Source organism: Callospermophilus lateralis, chromosome 18 (genome assembly GCF_048772815.1).
Source record: "Callospermophilus lateralis isolate mCalLat2 chromosome 18, mCalLat2.hap1, whole genome shotgun sequence".
Classification (NCBI taxonomy): Eukaryota; Metazoa; Chordata; class Mammalia; order Rodentia; family Sciuridae; genus Callospermophilus; species Callospermophilus lateralis.
The window spans coordinates 57,825,738-57,845,346 of NC_135322.1; the positions used below are offsets into that span (position 1 = coordinate 57,825,738).

General features: G+C 45.7%; 1 protein-coding gene across 1 annotated transcript in view; it reads left to right on the forward strand.

Annotated features, from left to right (window-relative positions):
- Vat1l (vesicle amine transport 1 like) overlaps positions 1-19,609 on the forward strand; it is a 141,203-nt gene that overhangs the window by 63,840 nt on the left and 57,754 nt on the right. Inside the window, exons 5-7 of the mRNA XM_076839168.2 lie at positions 3,090-3,193; positions 5,479-5,534; positions 9,535-9,729. Coding sequence (XP_076695283.1) covers positions 3,090-3,193; positions 5,479-5,534; positions 9,535-9,729 — 355 coding nt within the window. The remainder of the gene's footprint in view (positions 1-3,089; positions 3,194-5,478; positions 5,535-9,534; positions 9,730-19,609) is intronic.

Here is a 19,609-nt window from a genome sequence, read left to right on the forward strand (position 1 = left end):
CCTCTTGGCAGATCCCAGGGCCTCTCTCCCAGCAATGGTTCCCTGGGAACTTGTCACCACTCGACAGAAATTCCTCCCTGATCCACGTGGGTGGAGAGCCAAGAGGCAGCATTCACCATGGAGGGGCCGGGGGCGAGGGGGACAAAGGAAGGACAGACACAAGGGGCCGGATCAGCAATTCCAAAATGTCTTGCTGCTGGATTTGGCCCCAGAACTCCCCCCGAGTTGGAGCTCTTTTGTGTTTGCTTTTTAAATCCACAGAGATTTTATGTCAGCAGAGAGAGCAGACAGAAAATTCCCTGTGGTTGGCCTCTGCCCCCCAACCGCTCTGCTTCTACCTAATTATTGTCATGTACAGGTGGTTGGTCACCCTGGAAATGGGGATTAGAAGTGAGGGTGGCCCCATGTGCCACTGATGAGCTGTTTGGCTCTGTTGGCGATTTTCCCAACGACAGCCTTGGAAGGACACTGAGGGGCTGCCTAACATGAGCGGGTCCCCGGAGGGCCGGTCCTAAAACTGTGTGTGGGATCTGGGACATTTTGAACAGACCTGAGTTCAGGTCAGTAAGGCTCCATTTCGGTGTGGTCCATTGGTCAAGGTCGTGGTGACGGAATAGGGATGCAGCACTTAGCAGTCTTGAAGCTCTGACCCGAGGAACTTCCTACTCTGTGTGCACAAGCAGCACCTGGACCCCCATCCTCAGGACCTGGGAATGAAGCCTGCCTTGCTCAGTTCCTGTTTGAGCCTGCGTGGCTGAGAAATGACAGTGGCAGTCACCCCAGGATGGCCATAGTTGATCCTGCAAGGCCATTCTGTGCCTCTGGGCCCTCCTGGTTTCCAGATGTGATGGGTTGAACTAACCCCCACCCCACAACCCCCAATTCTCCGCAGTGAGCCCTGGAGTAAGTCACCTGACCTCCTCAGCCTCAGTTCTCCATCAAATAGAGAGAACTGCGGCCCTGGACCCTGGGCAGGGAGGAGGTAGGAATGGATGACTCTTGGGATTAATGCTCTTCTCCTAGAAAGGCCCAGGGCATCCGCCTCAGCTCTGCTGGTTTCTGGACTGGTGATGTCACCCACTGGAAGGCTGCTTGGATCTGTGGCTGGCTTGTTGGGGTTTTGAATATTTTTCTTTCTTGCCCTTTTCCTAACCAAAAGACCCTCTTTAAGTCAGGCCATTCTGACCAAAGGTAATAAAAGCTGCTGTGGACCCTGTGCCCACTGTGAGCTAAGCTCTGGGCTCTGCCTGTGCCAGCTCTTCCAAGTTTCACAAAGTGCCTATCATCACTATCCCCTTTCACAGGTGAGGAGGTTTTAGGTACAGAGAAGCTAAGCAATTCAGTTGAGGTCACACAGCAAGTGGCAAAACTCAATGCTTAACACTGAGACAAAATTCATGATCCTAAGCCCAGGGCTACACTTACCCCTCACCCCTGTCCACCTACCTCCAAGCAAGCCACTGGTGGTGGCAGCCAGTATCTGGGCCCTTTTATCACAAGGCCAAAGTCCTGGCTTCTCATTACCGTGGTTGGTGTCCCAAAGCCTTCTGCTAGCCCAGGTCAAGCTGTTGTATTCTCTTGAGAGATGCCTTCCCCGAGTCACCTGGGCAATTCCTGCTCATCCACCAACACTCAACAGTGGGTCATCTTCCAAAGCCCCTGAGATGCTCTCTTGGAACCTCTCCATCAGGGTGGTCTCCTGCTACCTCTGTCCCCATTAGAGCTCTCCACAGTCTGGGTAATTTGTAAGGAACAGAGACAGACTCAGCTGTTGACACGGGCCATGATGCCCATGTTGGGGAAGAAAAATTGAGATATCTGCTAACACAAACATTATAGCAGATAATCCCACGTGCTCACAGTCCTGAAGAAAGGCAAGGCCTGTCTGAACGGAGCAGGGCCAGCCACAACAGGGGTCTCGTGGGCATCAATAGTTCCCCAACAATTTCTGGAATCTGCCTATTCTATAGCCCTCTCCTGAATAGTGTCTCCTAACAGCAGAATCCCAGTAAATGTTTGTTAAATGCATTAGGAGAATCAATGGATGCATAAAAAAATGAACAGAAAAGATAAACCCAAGTTGCTTGTCAGGTAGAACACAAATGTGGGTTCTCTCTACCCCGCAGCCTTCCAGCATTAAGGAAGAGCTTCTCTACTTATCCCTCGTCGTCTAAGAGTCAGTTTTAGGTTATACCTAGAGAGTGGGCAAGTAAAAGCTTGCAAGTTAGATGACGGCGCCTCTCTGCTGGACTAGTAGCCCCAAGAAAACTGGGAGCATGCTGGTTTCCTTCCTGACTCTATCTCAGCACCTTGGACAGATCCCAGCACAGGGCCTTGCTGCAGAAATGGAGCTCTTCAACTGGCTTACGGAATGTCTGCTCTGCAGCAAGCCTGGGCCACCCATTTTGTTCGTCACCTTGTCCCATCCTTTAGTTAGAAACAGACTAACTCCACTTTACAAAGGAGAAAGCTAAGGCTCAAGAGGTTGAGTGAGGCAGCTGGTACCAGCGGAGCCCTCTGTCTCCAGTGCCCACCATCCTTCTTGGATTCCAGGCTGGTTCTTGATGTGAGCCACCAGCCAATTCTTGGCTTCCTCCAGTGTCCCTTTCACAGAGAGTTCCTGGTTGACAATGGTTGGGCTTCAGACCTTTTGACTTTACGTTGGCATGAAAACGATTCAATTATTTAGTAATAATTGAACTTCCCATTTTGCATTTGGATCTTCTCCTGGGCTAGCAAGAGGCAGTGTCATAGTCTCTCCCAATGCTGACTCGGCTCAGTGACTCAGCTCCCCCATCCTGGTGATCACAGGCCTTGCTCAGCTATGGTGTCCAGGAGGTGAGGTGGATTCAGTAACGTTTCTACTCCAGCTTTTTTCAACTCAGGTTGGGTTTATCAGGAGGTGACCCCACAGCAACTCAGTCTGATATCTGTAGTTTGTCTTGGAGGATAAACCCACCTCCCAGGCTTTTCGTAGGTCCCTCTCTCTGCCTGATCCTGTGTCAAAGGACTGACCCAGGAAAAGAGAAGGCTCCACAGTTTGGTTCCTGACAGCTCTCCATCTTTTGCTTTGTCTTCTCACCATTTAGAATCTCCACTGAAGGAGTGGACATCGTCTTGGATTGCCTGTGCGGGGACAACACTGGGAAAGGCCTCAGCCTTCTCAAACCCCTGGGAACCTACATTTTATATGGTGAGTGGTACACAGCCGCAGGGCATGGTCAGTGTCAGGGACGCTGCCCTTGTGCCCAAGACCAAGGCTCTGAGAGATGAAATGTGCTGGTTGGTGTGTGGGGGTCGAGGGATGGCGTGTTTCGTTTCTCCTGCTATTGATGCTGCTGTTAGTTGTTTTTAATGATAAACTTTGTGCCTACTGCCCCATGATCCTGTTATCTTAGAAGAGATAAAGCAAGACCAAGCCAAGGTAGTCTGAGATGAGTAGAACCTTTAAGGGATTTGGCCCACAGGATGTAGGAAATACCAACTGGCTTCAAGGACATTAAGAAGGACATTAAGAAGATGTCAGCATGGAGGACCCATAGCAGGATGGAGAAAAGAGGGCAGGACATGGAGGCCTCTAGGGGATTCATCTCCATTGGTGATGGGTTGCAGAGAGCTGCCCTCCTGCCTCCAGACTACCTGAATGTCCCATCAAGATGGGAGCCAGGGAAGGATGGCACGGGTCCAGTCCCATCTGCTCTGCGTCGACCTTCATTTCTATGCTCCTGGTGGTGGAGAAGATTGATGGAAACAGCTGGGAGCAAGTCTTCTCCAACAGGAGACTCTAGAACCCCCCTCTTCCCTGTCACAGGCACGCAAGCTGATCTAAACAGCAGTCTCTACAAAAAGGCTCACATGAGGCCAGATGTCATGTTCTTAAGCAAAGGGATATTGGAGTTACCTGATGTTTGAGATTCTTGACTGCTCTGTGCCCTCTAGGTGCAATAGATATTGAACCTTAACTCTGGGTAGCTCAGGAAAAAAAAAAAACACTCATTTCCCTGTCATTAGCTGAGAAGCTTATAAAAAAGATATTTGAGGAATATAAATATCTTTTTGTCATCATTAGATCATTATAACAGAGAATTGAGCTCACCAGAGACAGACAAATACTCCTTTGCTGGTGTTTTGATAATTTCTATCATGACCACATATTTCCTTGGAAGTGGATACATAATTTATTATTATTATTGGTGAGAGGCCTTCTGGGAGTCCAAGGACATTATGACATATATGGTGAATACAATGCAGATGGGTCGTTTCCTCGTCTTATCATTTACCAGGAATTTATTTTTAATATTTATTTTTTAGTTATATTGGACACAATACCCTCATTTATTTTTATGTGGTGCTGAGGATCAAACCCAGGGCCTCACAGGTGCTAGGCAAGCGCTCTACCTCTGAGCCACAACCCCAGCCCCCAGGAGTTCTATTTTTGGCCCAGTTCCATGATGTCATTTCTGTGCAGTTCAGCTTGAATGTCATAATTATCAAATCCATTGCACTGATTCCTTGGTTACTAAGTACTGCAAGCCTAGGGCCATATGCCTGCTGGAAGTTAGCCCATAAAAGCAGAAGCACTAAAGTGGCTACTAGTTTACCCAGGTTGAATAATTAAGTTTAATATATACATTCTCTTGTCATTAAATAATTATTCTCTTAAGAAAAACTTACTTCCAAATCTCTGGGGACAAGCCAGGAAAGCCACTGAAGAGTACCATTATGGTGTCTGAGCCACTAAAAGGGTACCATTATGGTATCCCTATATTGTTAAGTCTCCTCCTCCCCTACCCAGGCGGGGGCGGGGGGTTTCCTCTCAGTCTCAGCATCTTACAGTAACTTCTCCAACTCCACCCCCCACCTGCCATCTGAGCCTTGCTGGCAAAACTGGCAAAAACTAGGTTCTCATTGCATTGTCTCAAGTGGCATTCACCACTCTGCCCAGACTTCTCTGGGGCTGACCCATTGGTCACACCATTTCCTTGTCTTCTGAACCTGTTTTTAGCCTCCTCTTCTTTCTTCTGTGCTGCTTTCTCCATCCATCTGAATCCCCCTCCACTACCTCGGGGCCCAGGCCAGGTCAGCGCCCTGCGCCTCTCCCTTGCTGGAGAATCGCATTCAGACCCATAGAGCAGCTTCCCACAGTCCCTTTCTCAGTCTCAAAGAGCAGAACCTGGCAGCTGTGTCGGCAGTGCACCATTTCATTAAAACACTTGCCTTGGATGCCCTTTGTTACAGTTTTCCAATGTCATTAGTCATCGTGAGAAGAACCTCCATTTCCTCTTTGATCCAATGACACCTAGTTAAAATAGTCAACCTGACGCCCAGCTCCTATGCCTTCATTTTTCTAAGGCTGAATTAAACTCGTTTTTAAGCCATTGCCGGTTGGGTACCAGACAACTGTGGTCCTTCCATGTGTAACAAACGATGCCCATTTCCATGAACAAGTGCCTGACTGGGGACCCTTTCATCTTGCAGGTTCGTCCAACATGGTAACTGGAGAGACCAAGAGCTTCTTCAGCTTTGCTAAATCAGTAAGTAACTGTGCATGTCTAACAGCACCGTGCTGTGGGGTGGATTTGTGTGTTGTGAGCTCCTCCATCGGAGACGCTGGCCGCTCCTGCTTGTCCTTTATTTGCATCATTTATTTTCAATAAAGCCTGCATCTCTGCCCTGCTCACTGCACCCAGGCAAGACAAGGGCTTGAGCTCCTTTTATCTGAATGAAGTCAGAGTAGGAGTGCTGGGAAACTCAAGAAAGATTTATTTTGATTTCAACAGAGACTGCTGAGGCATTTGTGTTTTTAATCATAAGTCAGAAATGAACTTGGCATTAGTGCATTTTATTTGCTCCCAAGAGGACCAGCCTCTCAGTTTGGCCACTTTCTGACCAGGTCTCTTTGTGTGCCTGAGATTTTTGTGTGTCTCCATCCTATTGAGTGGGATCCCCCGACTTTATCAAGCTCTGAATACACAATTATTTTGTCTGCCATTGAGAAACCTCCTCTCTGGGCATTTGCCCCTACTGGATGCCTGGAGGGATGTGTGTTCCTGTCTAGAGCTATGCAGTGCTAGACATTAGCAAATTTGGGCTTCTTTTATTTTTACTCCCCTCCACCCCCAGAGCAGGGACCTGCTGCTTCTCACAGTGCTCGCTGTGTGCTTCCTCCACAGCCCGATGGCTTCACTTACTGTTATAAGCATTTTCTTGGTGCCTGTTTGCAACATTGTGCCAGGCATCCAGGAGTCACAGTGCACAGAGAGGTGGCTCTCACATGCCAATAGGAAGGCAAAGTCAAATTAAGACAGACATAATAATAACGTGATTGATGGCTCTCCAGCATCAGAAGGGGATTGAAATAGGATGCGGAAGAGAAAACAGCAGGATGGGGCAGAGGCATTTTGAAAAGAGCGGTCAGGGAGATCCGTGGGAAGCTGAGAGTCTGTTCTATGTGCGGCACTACAGGGATGTCATGTGCTCCCAGAGAGCCAGCACCAGCTGCCAGAAACTTTACCCCAAACTTTCCCTGATTCTGGGAGGTTCCTGCTCCCTACAACTATGAGATTGGAATTAGAGGGCTTCGTTCTCCATTGAGGCTTTAAAGTCTGGGTCAGGGATCATCTAGGCTACAGGATTTGCAGGAGGAGCAGGGGTAGGGCCTATCTCTTCGGGATGCCGTGTTCCCGCATCCCTGAAGACAGACTTGGTACCATGCACAGCTGTTTTATTAATGTGGCTGTAATTAATGTGATGCTGACCGACTGCTGTGGGTTACCACACATTAGATGCAATTGTAAGAAAAGCATTTTCCCTTCTTCACTAAATGCACAATCATAACACAGGACACTAACAAAATAACTGCAGTGTGCTCACACTCAGCAAAGGCCCTCACGGACACACAGCTAGGTGATTAGGGCAGCTAGGATGGAGGTAGATTTCTTTGCACATTATGCTTTGTAGCTGAAGGCTAAGAACAAAGACTAACCCTCTGAGCCCTGTGTGCTCAGAGGGACTGGTTGGATGCTAGTTGGTTAGAAGTAATTTGAAGAGGGTATTACAAAGAATGGAAGGAGAACTTTGCTTTGAAATGTTTTGCTTAAATCTATATAGAGATTTGCTTAAATCTCTATAGATTTAAGAGAGGTGTTGGACTTGTACCCAGATTTCTCACTCTGCTTTCTTACTTATGTTCCCTCTTAGAACTTCACTTATTCTCAAATATGCCATTTGCTTTCAGGCCATAATGTGATGATACTCACAAGATGAGGAACAAATCTAGAGCACAATCTGACTCCAAACTCACAGCTCTTATTCTCTAAATCAAAACATCCCTTTCAAATTAAGGTAATAAAAGTTGTGCTTCTAGGGCATCTAGCATATGTCAGGTGTCAGTCTAGGCACCTGACATGCATGAACAGTTACTCCTCATCACCGCGCCATGAGGTTCAGAGAGGAAACCCGGCACAGATAGGCTAGATGACTCCACTAAAGTCACACAACTAATAAGTGGCATTCAGCCCAAGAACTCTTAACCACCAGTGTGGAGCAGTTGTAGATTCTGCAAGCATCCCTTCCATAAATATTCCTTAAGGCATGCATCAAGTTATTAATCATTTTTCTACCTTTGCTTTGTGAAAAGACATTTGTTGTCAATATGTGACTCTTCTAGAGCTGGTCCTTGTCCTTGCTGAAGGGCTGTACAGTTTTTGGTAAAGAATTTTGCATATGAACCACAGTCCTGGTTTCAACCTAACATGAGTCTCCCAACTAAAAAAAAAAAAAAAATCAAAATCTCTCTGGGCACAGTGGCACACACCTAAAATCCCAGCAATTTGGGAGGCTGGAGAATCTCAAGTTCAAAGCCAGTCTCAGCAACTTAGCAAACCCCCATCTCAACAAATAAAAAGGACTGGGGTTGTGGATCAGTGGTTAAGAACTCCTGGGTTTAATGCCTGGTACCAAAAAAAAATGAAGTGAAATAAAAATAAAAATCTTTTACTTTTGTAAGCCTCTTCAATTCTTTTTGGAAATAGGCAGAATACAAATAAGCACCTTAATAACAAATATCATGAAAGCTTATGAATGCCCATCACATTTCTGTTTACATTCTGTACTGAAACCTACAGTAAACATTTTACCTCTTAAAACCCTCCAAAAACCAGAAGTTTGAATTTCTAACCTACAACTGGCACCAAAGGCATAGCAATTAAGTCAGCCCAGAGTGGCTGGATGGCCATTTCTGCAGGTTGTTAAGGACGATGTGTTTGTGTTGATGTTTCATGGGGAGCCGAGAGCCTGGAAAAGAGACAGCCACATCTACCAGCTGTGCGTGGCCACCCAGGTCTTCAGTCCAGGCTTCTCCACGTCAGTGCTGTTGGTATTTAGGGCTGGATCATCTTTGCCATGGAGCTGTCCTGAGCACCAGCTGCCCTGGCTTCTACCCATTAGATGCCAGCAACACCCCCTAGACCCACTAACACAACCAAAAATATCCCCCAACATTACTCAATGTCCCTGTAGGGGGCAAAACTGCCCCTAGTTGAAAACCACTATGAAAGTCCCAACCCTTCAGCTTCACTGCCCTTTACATTCTTCCTTCTGTGTAAGTTACCGCCTGCCCCCACTTGCTCTTCTTTCTGTGACAGATTTCCGCCCGCCTGTCTGGTGTAGCCCTGCCATTCTCCCCCCTTAAGAAAGCTACACCTGCAATCACAGGGGTCACCCCCACCATGCCCCCCAGTACCTCTTCAACTTCTGCTTCACCAACCCAGGTAGCTGCAGGGCCACTGCCTAAGCCAAGTGTTGTATACCTTATGCTTCCGGGAAACCATGGAGGACAGATTCCGCCACTATAGTCAACGGAGAAAACAAAGCTCAGAGCGTAACAGGGAGTAAGTTAGGATTCGACTCCAGAGCCAATGGTTCCTACCACATTCCTAACTGTATGTGGACCAGTACAGGTTGAGTATCTGTATCTAGAATGCTTGGGGCCAGAAGTGTTTCAGATTTTGGATATCTTTTTTAGTGTTGGAATATTTGCATATAACATCATGAGACCACTTGATGATAAGACCCAAGTCTGTACCCAAAATTCATTTATGTGTCATGTACACTTGATATACAGAGTCCAAAGAATATTTAATGTTTTAGTGTTAGTGCACCTGCATTTTGACTGAGACTTGTTCCATGAGGTGAGGTAAGGTAAGGTTTTCCAAGTGTGACATCCTGTTGGCACTCTGAAATTTTCAGACGCTGGAGCTTTTTTAGATTTCGGGGTTTGAGACGTTCAACCTGCAGTTGGTTTGGGCTCTCCCGCCTAGATCCCCTGAGCTTAGCATGAGCACTGCCATCGGCTGTATCCTGTGCACTCCCAGCACTCCCTGATGAAACTGGTGCTTTAAAAAAGGCCCAGCGAGAGCTTCCTGTGGCAGCTGGGATCAGCCCTCTGCTGCCCCTTGGAAGCTGACAGCATGGGGTGGGGGCAGATGTGGGCTGATGTTCGGACTCCTAACCCAGGGCCCACTTCTCTTTCAGTGGTGGCAGGTGGAGAAAGTGAACCCCATCAAGCTGTATGAAGAGAACAAAGTCATCGCGGGGTTCTCTCTCTTACACCTGCTCTTCAAACAGGGCCGAGCAGGCCTCGTTCGAGGTGTGGTGGACAGACTCATAGGCTTGTACCACCAGAAGAAGATCAAGCCGGTGGTGGACTCCTTGTGGGCCCTGGAGGAGGTAAGAATGGTGCCCTCCTTCAGCAAACAGCCTTTTTTTTTTTTTTTTGGTCCAGGCGAGTTTGGGCAGCCAGATACATTTTTTTTTTTTTTTTTTTTTACTGGTGATTTTTCCCTAGGTTGGTTTGTTGGAATTGAGTATCTTGAAAGTCATTGTCTCATACTATAGTGTTTTTGATGTAAGTTCCTTAGTATTTCTCAGACTGTGTGCCCCAGCTCGCCACCAGTGCCATGAACCCTTTCTTCCCAGGTAAGCTGCTGAATTTACATGGGTGTGTACAGTTCACCTGGGTTACGGGAGTGTGTGCACTGTTACAGAATCACGTACACAGTTACCTTGTGGGTATGTAAGAGATCAAGGACAGGGCAGACAAGATCTCAGAGCTGAAATGCTTTGCGTGCTGAGCCCAGATGTTTTAAGCCCCTGGGAGACACTGTTAGCAGTCATGATGGACGTTGTAATTCTCGCTGAATTGCTGGGTCTGCTGTTGGATTGAATCTTTCCATTAACACAACGGCCAGAAATTCTACTACTTGAAAGCATCCTTGACCATGAAAAAATTAAGAGCCCCGAGCATAACTTTGCAGGGTTATGAAAAGGTTATGGTCGTCTTGGTTCATCTAAGACTTGCAGAAGGAGACTGGGTCTCAACAACCGTTGTGGACAAAGGAAGGTTTAGTTATGACTGTTCCCTGTGAGGACCAAGGACAGGTGTGGCCTGGGTTTCAGGAGGCATTTCACTAAGATCTATCTAACTCAGGCGTCTGTAACCTTGGCTTCAGGGAGCCAAGAAGCCCCTGAAAAATATTTTAAAACATGTGGGGAGTGTTCTTCGTCTGTGTTTTGCATTTCTCATGGGAGAGGTGCCCTATAGAAGTGCTGTTATGCTTTTAATAGTCACAGATGTTTTTACCATCTGTAGCACACACTACATTCCACGGGACAGAATGGGTATGTTTCTGGGAAGAAACTGTTGTACTTGCCTGTTGGACTAAGTTGACTCAAAAACAGTGGCTTCTCTAAGCACAGAAATCTCCCCAAAAGGCTATGTGGGGAGAACTGTGTAAGCAAAGATGACTAACCTTGGTTCTGTGGACCAGAAATGTGTCCACGTATCTCTCTAGCACTGAAGTATCGTTTATGGTCTCAAATTCAGCCAACAAAAGATTTTTTTTTTCCTTTTATTGGTGTATTAGAGTTATATATAATAGTTGAGTTCATTTTGACATAATTATACATGCATGGAATTTAATTTACTCTATTTTAGTCTCTGGGATCCCTACTTTCTCTCCCCTTCTCCCTTCTACTGGTCTACCTTCCATATATCTATATCTATTTATATAAACACATGATCTTTTTATATACACACACAAATATATACATAATATTTTTAATACATATATTTTTTAGTTGTAGTTGGACATGATACCTTTATTTTATTTATTTATTTTTATGTGGTGCTGAGGATCGAGCCCAGCGCCTCACACGTGCTAGGTGAGCACTCTACCGCTGAGCCCCAGCCCCAACCCTTATAATCTTTTTATGTAACTGTTTTATCACATCAAATTTTAAGTGTATATATACATATATATATTCTTAAAATAGTATAAGATACTTGTCACCCTGATTCAACATCTGCTAGTTACAAGCAGTTTTTAGTATTTTTAAATTAGTGCATTATAGATATACATAAAGGCGAAATTTGGTGTACTATTCTCATACTTACATAAGATAGTTTGATTAATTTCATTCTACTGTTCTACCCTTTTCCAGTACTCCTTCCCTTCATATGAATCTCCTTCCTAACTTTACTGCTCTCCCTTCTATTTCCCTGGGATTTCTCCCTGCTCCCTGACCTGCCTTTTGGTCTACCTTCCACAAATGGGAGAAAACATCTGATCCTTGACTTTCTGGGTCTGCTTATTTCACTTAGCATAATATCCTCCAGGTCCATGCATCTACTGGCAAATACCATAATTTCATTCTTCTTTACAGCTGAATAAAACTTTATTGTGTATATAGACCATATTCTCTTTACCCCTTCATCTATTGACAGGCACCTGGGCTGGTTCCATAACTTGGCTATTGTGAATCATGCTGCTATAAACATTGATATGACTGTATCACTATAGTGTGATGATTTGGGTTCCTTTGGGTACATACTGAAGAGTGGAATAACTGGGTCATATGGTGGTTCCATTCTTAGCTATTTCAGGAATCTTCATACTGCTTTTCAGAGTGACTGTACTAATTTTCAGTCCTACCAACAATGTATGAGTCTACCTTTATCCCCACATCCTTCCAGTATTTATTATTATTCATGTTCTTGATGGTTGCCATTCTGACAGGCGTGAGAGAAAATCTTAATGTCTTGTTGATTGCATTTCTCTGATGGCTAGAGATGTTGAACATTCATTTTTTTCATGTATTTGTCGTCCACTTCTTTGAGAAATGAAAAGAACTTATTTCTTGATAAAAGAAATACATCCTGATTACAGGAAATTCCAAAATTAACCAAAAACATAAGGAGAAAACCAACCGCAGGTCCACATTCCAGAGAAGGATAATGTCATTAACATTTGCTTCACTTCCTTCTAGTGTTTTTTCTAATGCAGGTGCTCACTATGATTCAATTTATTGCTAAATTAAACCAGTTAATAATGCATGCTTTCTGCTGTGTAATTACCAAAGTGGTTAGCCTGTTGTAATGATCTTCTTGAAAATGTTTTTAATTGAATGAGTCAGACATCCATATGTTCACCATGTCATCTCAGTGGAACGGGGAAGGACTGAGCTGCATGGGTACGGGGTTCCCGGTGTCAGGGAGGAGAGAACATCGGAAATATTAAGATGAGGGGAGGAGGTTAGTTCATCCCTGGGGCAGAGAAGGGACTTACGCCTAAACTCAGTGTGCAAACGGCCCCAGCAAGTCTAGTAGTATTAAGTGAGGACTGAAATCCAAGAGGGACTCCTGCTGGCACCGTGGGTTCTCGTGCTGATACCTGAAATCTTTCCTAGGTCACAGTGGTAATTAATCACCAAATACTCATTAAATGACTGCAGTGTGCCCAGTACTGTGCAGATGCCAGAGGTACAATGGCAACCAGATGGTCAAGTACGGTAGACTTCAGGACAGTGGAAAAGGGCAGAAAACACGGAGGTGGACAAAAACAGGCAGGGTGATGGCCAATTGTAATGAGTTTTTGGAAGGAGATAAGTCAGGATACATGTTGGTGAACTGGTGGAGTGGGGAGACTTGGTCTCCACATGGGATTTTCATATTCTCTCTCTCTCTACACACACACTCACATACACGCCTTCTATAAGCATATCTGTGTCTTATGCATTGAAAGAATAAGATCTTTTCATCTCCTGAGAACGAATTTTCACCTTGTTGCCGTGACATGAGGCCCATGGAGAAGGGGTAAATGAGTACAAAGAAGGAAGGCATCTTGGAGTGATGCCCTTTGAGCTGGGATGTGAAGGTGGCAAAAAACTGAAGGAAGAACATTAAGATAGAGAGACCTTCGAGAGCCAAGAGGTGAGTGAGAGCCATCCTGGAGAATTCCACCGGTGTCTTGTGAACCAAGGTGGACGCGGTGCAAAGAGCCTGAGTAGGTCATCAAGGAAGGGCCAGATAGGAACCGTGCTTTACTCTGAGTACTAAGGGAGGCTGCTAAAGGGTCAGCGTCAAGAAGCTATGCCTTGGTCCCAAGAGCATCACCCACCAGGGAAGAGGCTGAGATTGCTGGCCAGGAACCTGGGCAAGTCCAGAAGTCAGATATGCAGGGAAGACTCCCATCTAACTAAGGAATGGGACAGGCACACTGAAGTACAGGTCAGGAAGCTCAAGGCAGATTGTCCAGCTCTCCTTAGCGGGTCAGCAGGACTCATCACAGTCCTCGCTGCTGAGGACACAGGTGCTCCACGTCTGCCATTCCTCAGTCAGGACCAGCGGAGCACGAGTGAGCTGAGGATGCAGAGCAGGACCCTTGGGACCCGGCTGGAGCTTGCATCACTGAGCTGTGGGCTGCGTGCAAGGCAGTCTGGAACCCTTGAATGCACACCTTCCTCCATCTCCACTCAGTGCTGTTGTCTAACCTGGACTCCCTGCTACAAGGAGCCTCCTGAGCGGCCCCTCCTTGCATTTTGCCCCTCTCCAGGGCATTCTCTGACCAGCTACCTGCGTGGGCTGAACATACCTAAACCAGGTCATGTTCCACCCTCATTAACACCCCACCCCAAGGCTCCCTTTTGAGCCTGAAATAGAGTCTAGATTCCTTACCAAGGTCACAAGGCCCCGCCTCCTCTGATCCCTGCCCATCTCCACAAGCTCCTTGTGTCCACCTCCCTCCTCCACCCAAGCTTCAGCAGTGCGAGGATCCTGGTCTTGAACCCGCCCAGGCCTTCCTGGCTGGAGCCTCTGAACCTGCTGCTTCCTCCTCCTGGTGTTTGCCAACTGGCTTCGTTCCCTTCTTCAACATCTCAGCCTCCATAGGAACTTTACAGAGCGTCCTTCTCTAACCCCACCTCTTAAAAGAAGTCACCTCTGCGCTGGTCATTCTCTCCCCCTTCCCCGTTTGATACTCTCCATTGTCCTTATCACTGTTTGAAGTTACCTTGTGCATTTAATCACTAACTCGTTTAGGTTCTTGCCCCCTTCCACTAGACCATGATCCCCGTGTGAGGAGAGACCCACACTATGTTACTCCAGACCCCTGTACCTGGCAGAGTAGATGCTAAGTACATCCTGCATGAATAATTAAGGAATCCCCCAACACTCAGAAATATGACTCGTCGGGTATTTTCTATACTTAATAATAAATGTTTAATGAATGAATAAGTGAATGAATGAGCAAGCTATACTATAAAAGGAATTATTTCTTAAAGGCAAGTTAAACAGTCATATTTTCTTAACCTGGGCGTGATTGATATTTGAGTCGGAATGACCCTTTGTTGACCAGGGTTGCGGGGGTGCCCTGTGCTCGGCAGGGGGGTCAGCAGCATCCCTGGCTTCTGTCCACTAGATGCCAGGCGTACCTGCTGTCTGCCAGCCAAGGCCATACAAAAATGCTCCAGACATTGTCAAATGTTCCCTGATGGGGCAAGGGTCAGGGATGAAACCACCCCGATCTGAGAATCACTGCTTTAAAAGAAGCTCTGGTGGTTCATTTAGTTACCAGCAAACAAAGGGATCGTAGCTTTTTCCAGAAGGGCAGTCCCGCCCAGGAGGGAGCAAGATGGCAGCTGCCAGTTGGCCCACAAAAGCATCCACAGCTGCTGCTCAACATTCTGAAGGTTCTTTTCTACAATATTTACAGACATCTGTTCAGAGCCACGGTGGAGCTACACGTGGATATTCATCAAGCCCACGCAGCTCTGCTGGGATCAAAGAGAATAGAGCATGCTTATTGCTTGTGAACCCTGGAAGGAGACTGTAATGATTTCCCCCTTTCCTTTGGTCAATGATTGCACCAAATTGCTTTTCAGACCAGCTCTGTAACTCCATCTGTGGAACAGAAAGTCCATTGGGATTAAAAGAAAATTTCCTTGGGCTCTCTGAGACCTCCAAGTAGAAGATTTAATAATATCAGAGACGATTAAAGTTTCTTTTTAGTCATCTATCTTTGGCTTTATTGTAAGTTTAATACACAGAGCAGAGTGGTTATACTGCAGCCTCAGATTTGCTTCCAGATATGAAATGCACAGCCGTATATTAAGTTGGAACAAAATTAACTTCACAGACAGTTTAGAGGGGGGAAACGGATGAAAAGAACTATTGATCAATTCAGAGGCAAAAGTTTTGTTGAGCACCTACTCTGTGCTAATACTGTTTCAGGATGTCAAGTCTACAGAAGTTGTAGAAAACATGTTTTCCACCCTTGAGTTTATAACTTAGTTTTTAAGACAAACCTAATCTCTAATTGTTTAATAATTTAGTTGTCAATCATGGGGTGTTGATTTCAACACAAATGGGTTTGAAAATGAGAACGATGATAAGAATGTTCAGAGATGGTTTTAAGAATGAGGTGGGGCTTCACTGTGAACGGAAGGCTAGACATGTGGCATCATGATGTTCTCTGTAAAGGGCTTGTGTAGCTCTGCCTCTAGGACATTGCTGGGTGCAGACCACCTGGCCTCTCTGTTGGCTTGTTTCTTCTCTATTCCTGCAACTTTCCTTACACATCCCCTGTAACTGGCATTTCTCAATCTCAGGGGTGTCCACTGCTGCTTCAGCTTTCTTCTCACTTCTCCACACATTGCCCTCTCAGGGGCAGCTTGAGGGTCTCTGACCCTACTGCATTGTACCTGGCCTCCTAGGCCTTCCTTTGAAATTTCAGTGGAAGCCTCCATGACCCCCTAATTCCAGCATCCTGCACTCCTACAGAACCAGCATGATGTGGTTAACATCAAGATCTTTCACCATCTTGAGCAGTAGCCAAGGCTCCAGGGACCATGGCTGCAGCAGGCTCTGAGTGCCTCATGGCCAAACATGGTGAAACAACTTCCTAAGACCCTCTGTGCAAGCAGGGTGCCCCCATGTTCTCATCTTAAAGGAACTTTTATATCCTTGAGCTTGAGTTGGATGTAGTCTTGCCAATTCCTGTGATGCCATCTTTCCTGTTGTTTCTGGGTAAAGCAATTAGCATTACTTGTATGACTGTAATCTCTTTAACAACCACATCTTCCTTAGCCCCAGCATTACCCCCAGTTCTCTGGTAAGATTGTAAGTTTTTCAAATCTTTTAGTTCTGCTTTCTGCTCCTGATTTATCACAATAAACTTGGCTTTAAAACTGTCAGCAAAATCCTTGCCACTACTGAATGCTATTATGTCTAGAAATTTCTTCTGCCAGATTAAGAAGTCCAACACCTTTAAATTCAGCCTCATAGAGTCTCAGGACATTGGAAAAATGCCTACAGATTCTTAGCCAGAGTATAGCTGGCTATAGCTATACCAATGGCCTCTAGTCCAATTTTCAATAGAGTTCTCCTTTTCCTCTGGAATCTCATGAACCCAGTCTTTACTGTCCACCCTCCTATAGGTATTTTGATCATCTGAGATCCCATCCCAAACATTCTAAAACCCAGCTTGCATCACTCAATTTTCCAAAATTCCTCCAAAAAAATTATGAAAAGCTCCACAAGCTTTTTTATATTTGCTAAGATTTGCTTTGTGGGATAATATATCGTCTATTTTAGAGAAGGATCCATGTGCTGCTGAGAAGAAAGCGTATTTTCTGAACCACACGGTCAGGTTAGTCATAGTAATAATGATCCTACTACTCAGTTATCAACTTTTATTTCAGTCAGCTTTTTCACTGCTATGACCAAAAAATCTGATGGGAACAATTATAAGGAAGAAAGGATTATTTGGGGGCTCACAGTTTCAGAAGTCTTAGTCCATAGATGGCTTACTCCATTAGGTTAAAGCTCTCTTAACCCAATTCTTTCACACCCAAGCTTTCGTGCCTTGTTTCTCACATGAGCTTTTAACAGACATCTAGTATCTGAACCATAGCAAAAGCTGGAGTCACAAAAAAAGAAAAAAGATATTATGAACAGGAGAGACAGTATAAACAAAATCACCGTGGCGAGTAGAAGGAAGTGGGATAGAAAGATCTGGGATAAACAGTGAGAGGAAATAAGGTCAGTTTGATGTATGGAGTCAAATCACAGACACCCTAGCTATGGGGCAGAGGACTTGGAATTAACCTACTGGGTGAGGGGACTGCTATTAGAGAATGTGACCTACACAGCATGCACCATTAACTTCACTTCTCAGTTCCCTGCGGCCCATCTGGTCCCACACACCGTCATACAGATGGGTGCCAGACTGTATTTCTGTGGCCTCTGATTACAGTTGTCTTCACCTGTCTGCCACTCAGCAGTACAGAAAGGGCTGCAAGGAGATCTTACTGATTTTTAAAATCCACTATTGAAGACATTATCTGTACTAACAGTATTATTTACATAGAAGTCTATGGCTATAGCCCATCTCCAATAATGATATTACATTAAAGCCTAGCTCCAATAATGATAACTAGTCCCATGTGCCTATTTTAACTTAATTTAAATTAAGTCAGACTGAAATGCAGTTCCTTGGACTGGAAATGTGGCTCAGTGGTAGATGCTTGTCTAGCATGTTCGGGGTTCAATCCCAGAACCACCAAAAGAAAAAAAAAAGACTGTTTTAGAATGCAGTTCCTCAGTGACAGTAGCCACATTTCAAGTGCTTAAAAGCCACACACGACTGGTGGTCACCTTACTGGGCGGAACAGCTGTGGAAGAACATCCCTGCTGCTGGAGAAGGTTCTGTTGGACCTGATCTCTGAGCTGGTGGCCTCCTTCTGTTTGAAGGTAGAAGATCACCCCTCTCCCCAGCACTCCCCACGATTGCCCTCAGTGGATTAGGTTAACGGGCCCTTCCCTCCATTCCTCTCTTGGCCTTGGCTGTATTAAGAGTCACTGCCCAAATGCAGTTGCCGATTTGATGTAAGTGTCCCTAATCTCTTCTTTTACCTCCACGTTAACAGTTATGACTCAATTATATTTGTCATTCATTCTAAATCATCACAAATCCTAAACAGATATAGGCTTATCCAAAAGAAATAAATGAATGGGAAAACACGTGAAGCTGAGCTGGGTAGGTCCTCTGCTCTGTCCCATGACGAAAGGGTAACTTGATAAGAAGAGACCTGTGTGGAACACAGGGAGGAGGGGGGTGGACTGACCCAGAAGATAGGCCGTGGGGGAGGGGTGATCGTCAGTCTTAGAGTAGCCATAGGCTTCAACTCCAGTGCCAAACTGGGAACTTCAGAGAGGATGGAGCCGAGATGCCCCAACCCAACTGAGAGGTAAAGACTCAAGGAGAAGCATGGAGCCGACCTTGATCATGTAGGTGGCACCTGGCTTCTTTAAGGGGGTAGAGGCTCCTTCCAAGGCAGGGTTGGAGGTGGGGAGGATTGTCCAAGCAGCACCCAAAGAAGCAGTGTGTTGTACCCTGTGCCCAGTGACCTGCAGGAGGGGCTAGGGACAGCTCATCCAGCCAGGATGCCATGGTAGCATTTGAGGCAGGAATAGGTAAGCCCCTAACAACAGTGGGGACCATGGAATGGAAGCAAATGAGCAAATCTGAGACTTTCAAAAGAGGACATTTTAACATAAAGGACAAAAGAGAATCAAGAGTCAAAGATATCTATAATCCTAGCAGCTTAGGGGAGGCTGAGGCGGGAGGATCGTGGGTTCAAACCAGCCTCAGTGAGACCCTGTCTCTAAATAAATACAAAAATAGGGCTGGGGATGTGGCTCAGTGGCCGAGTGCCCCTGAGTTCAATCCCCAGTACTCCTCATCCACCCCCGAAAAAAGAGTCAGAGATGACCAAGGATCTTTGAACCTGGGAGTCCAGGGATGGGGGTCAACTGAATCATTTTAGTTAACCAGGATAGAAGCTGACATGAAATTGAAGAGCTTCGACGGGAGTTGGGTTTAAGGTGATGCTGGAACAGGTAGAGATGACCAGAGGCACCTCCAATCCACAGCCTCATGGAGGTCCAAGAAGGGGGTCAGCCATTGTTACTGGTAATATTTCTGGAGGATTCATTATATGTCAGGCTCTGCTCTAAGGACTTCAAGTATTTACTGATTTATATTCACCAAAGACCAAAGTATGTTAATCCTCATCTTGTAGATCATGAAACAGACTTTAGAAAGGTTTACTTACCTAAAGTCCCAGATTACAATTGATTTGGTGGGCATTTGAACCCCAGGGAACTCTAATACATTGAAAAAAATGGCAATGAGTAAACCCAGAGAACAAAAGAATGAGTGAAATAATTACACTAGCAAACACTCAGCTCGGTATGTTTATATGAACCAAG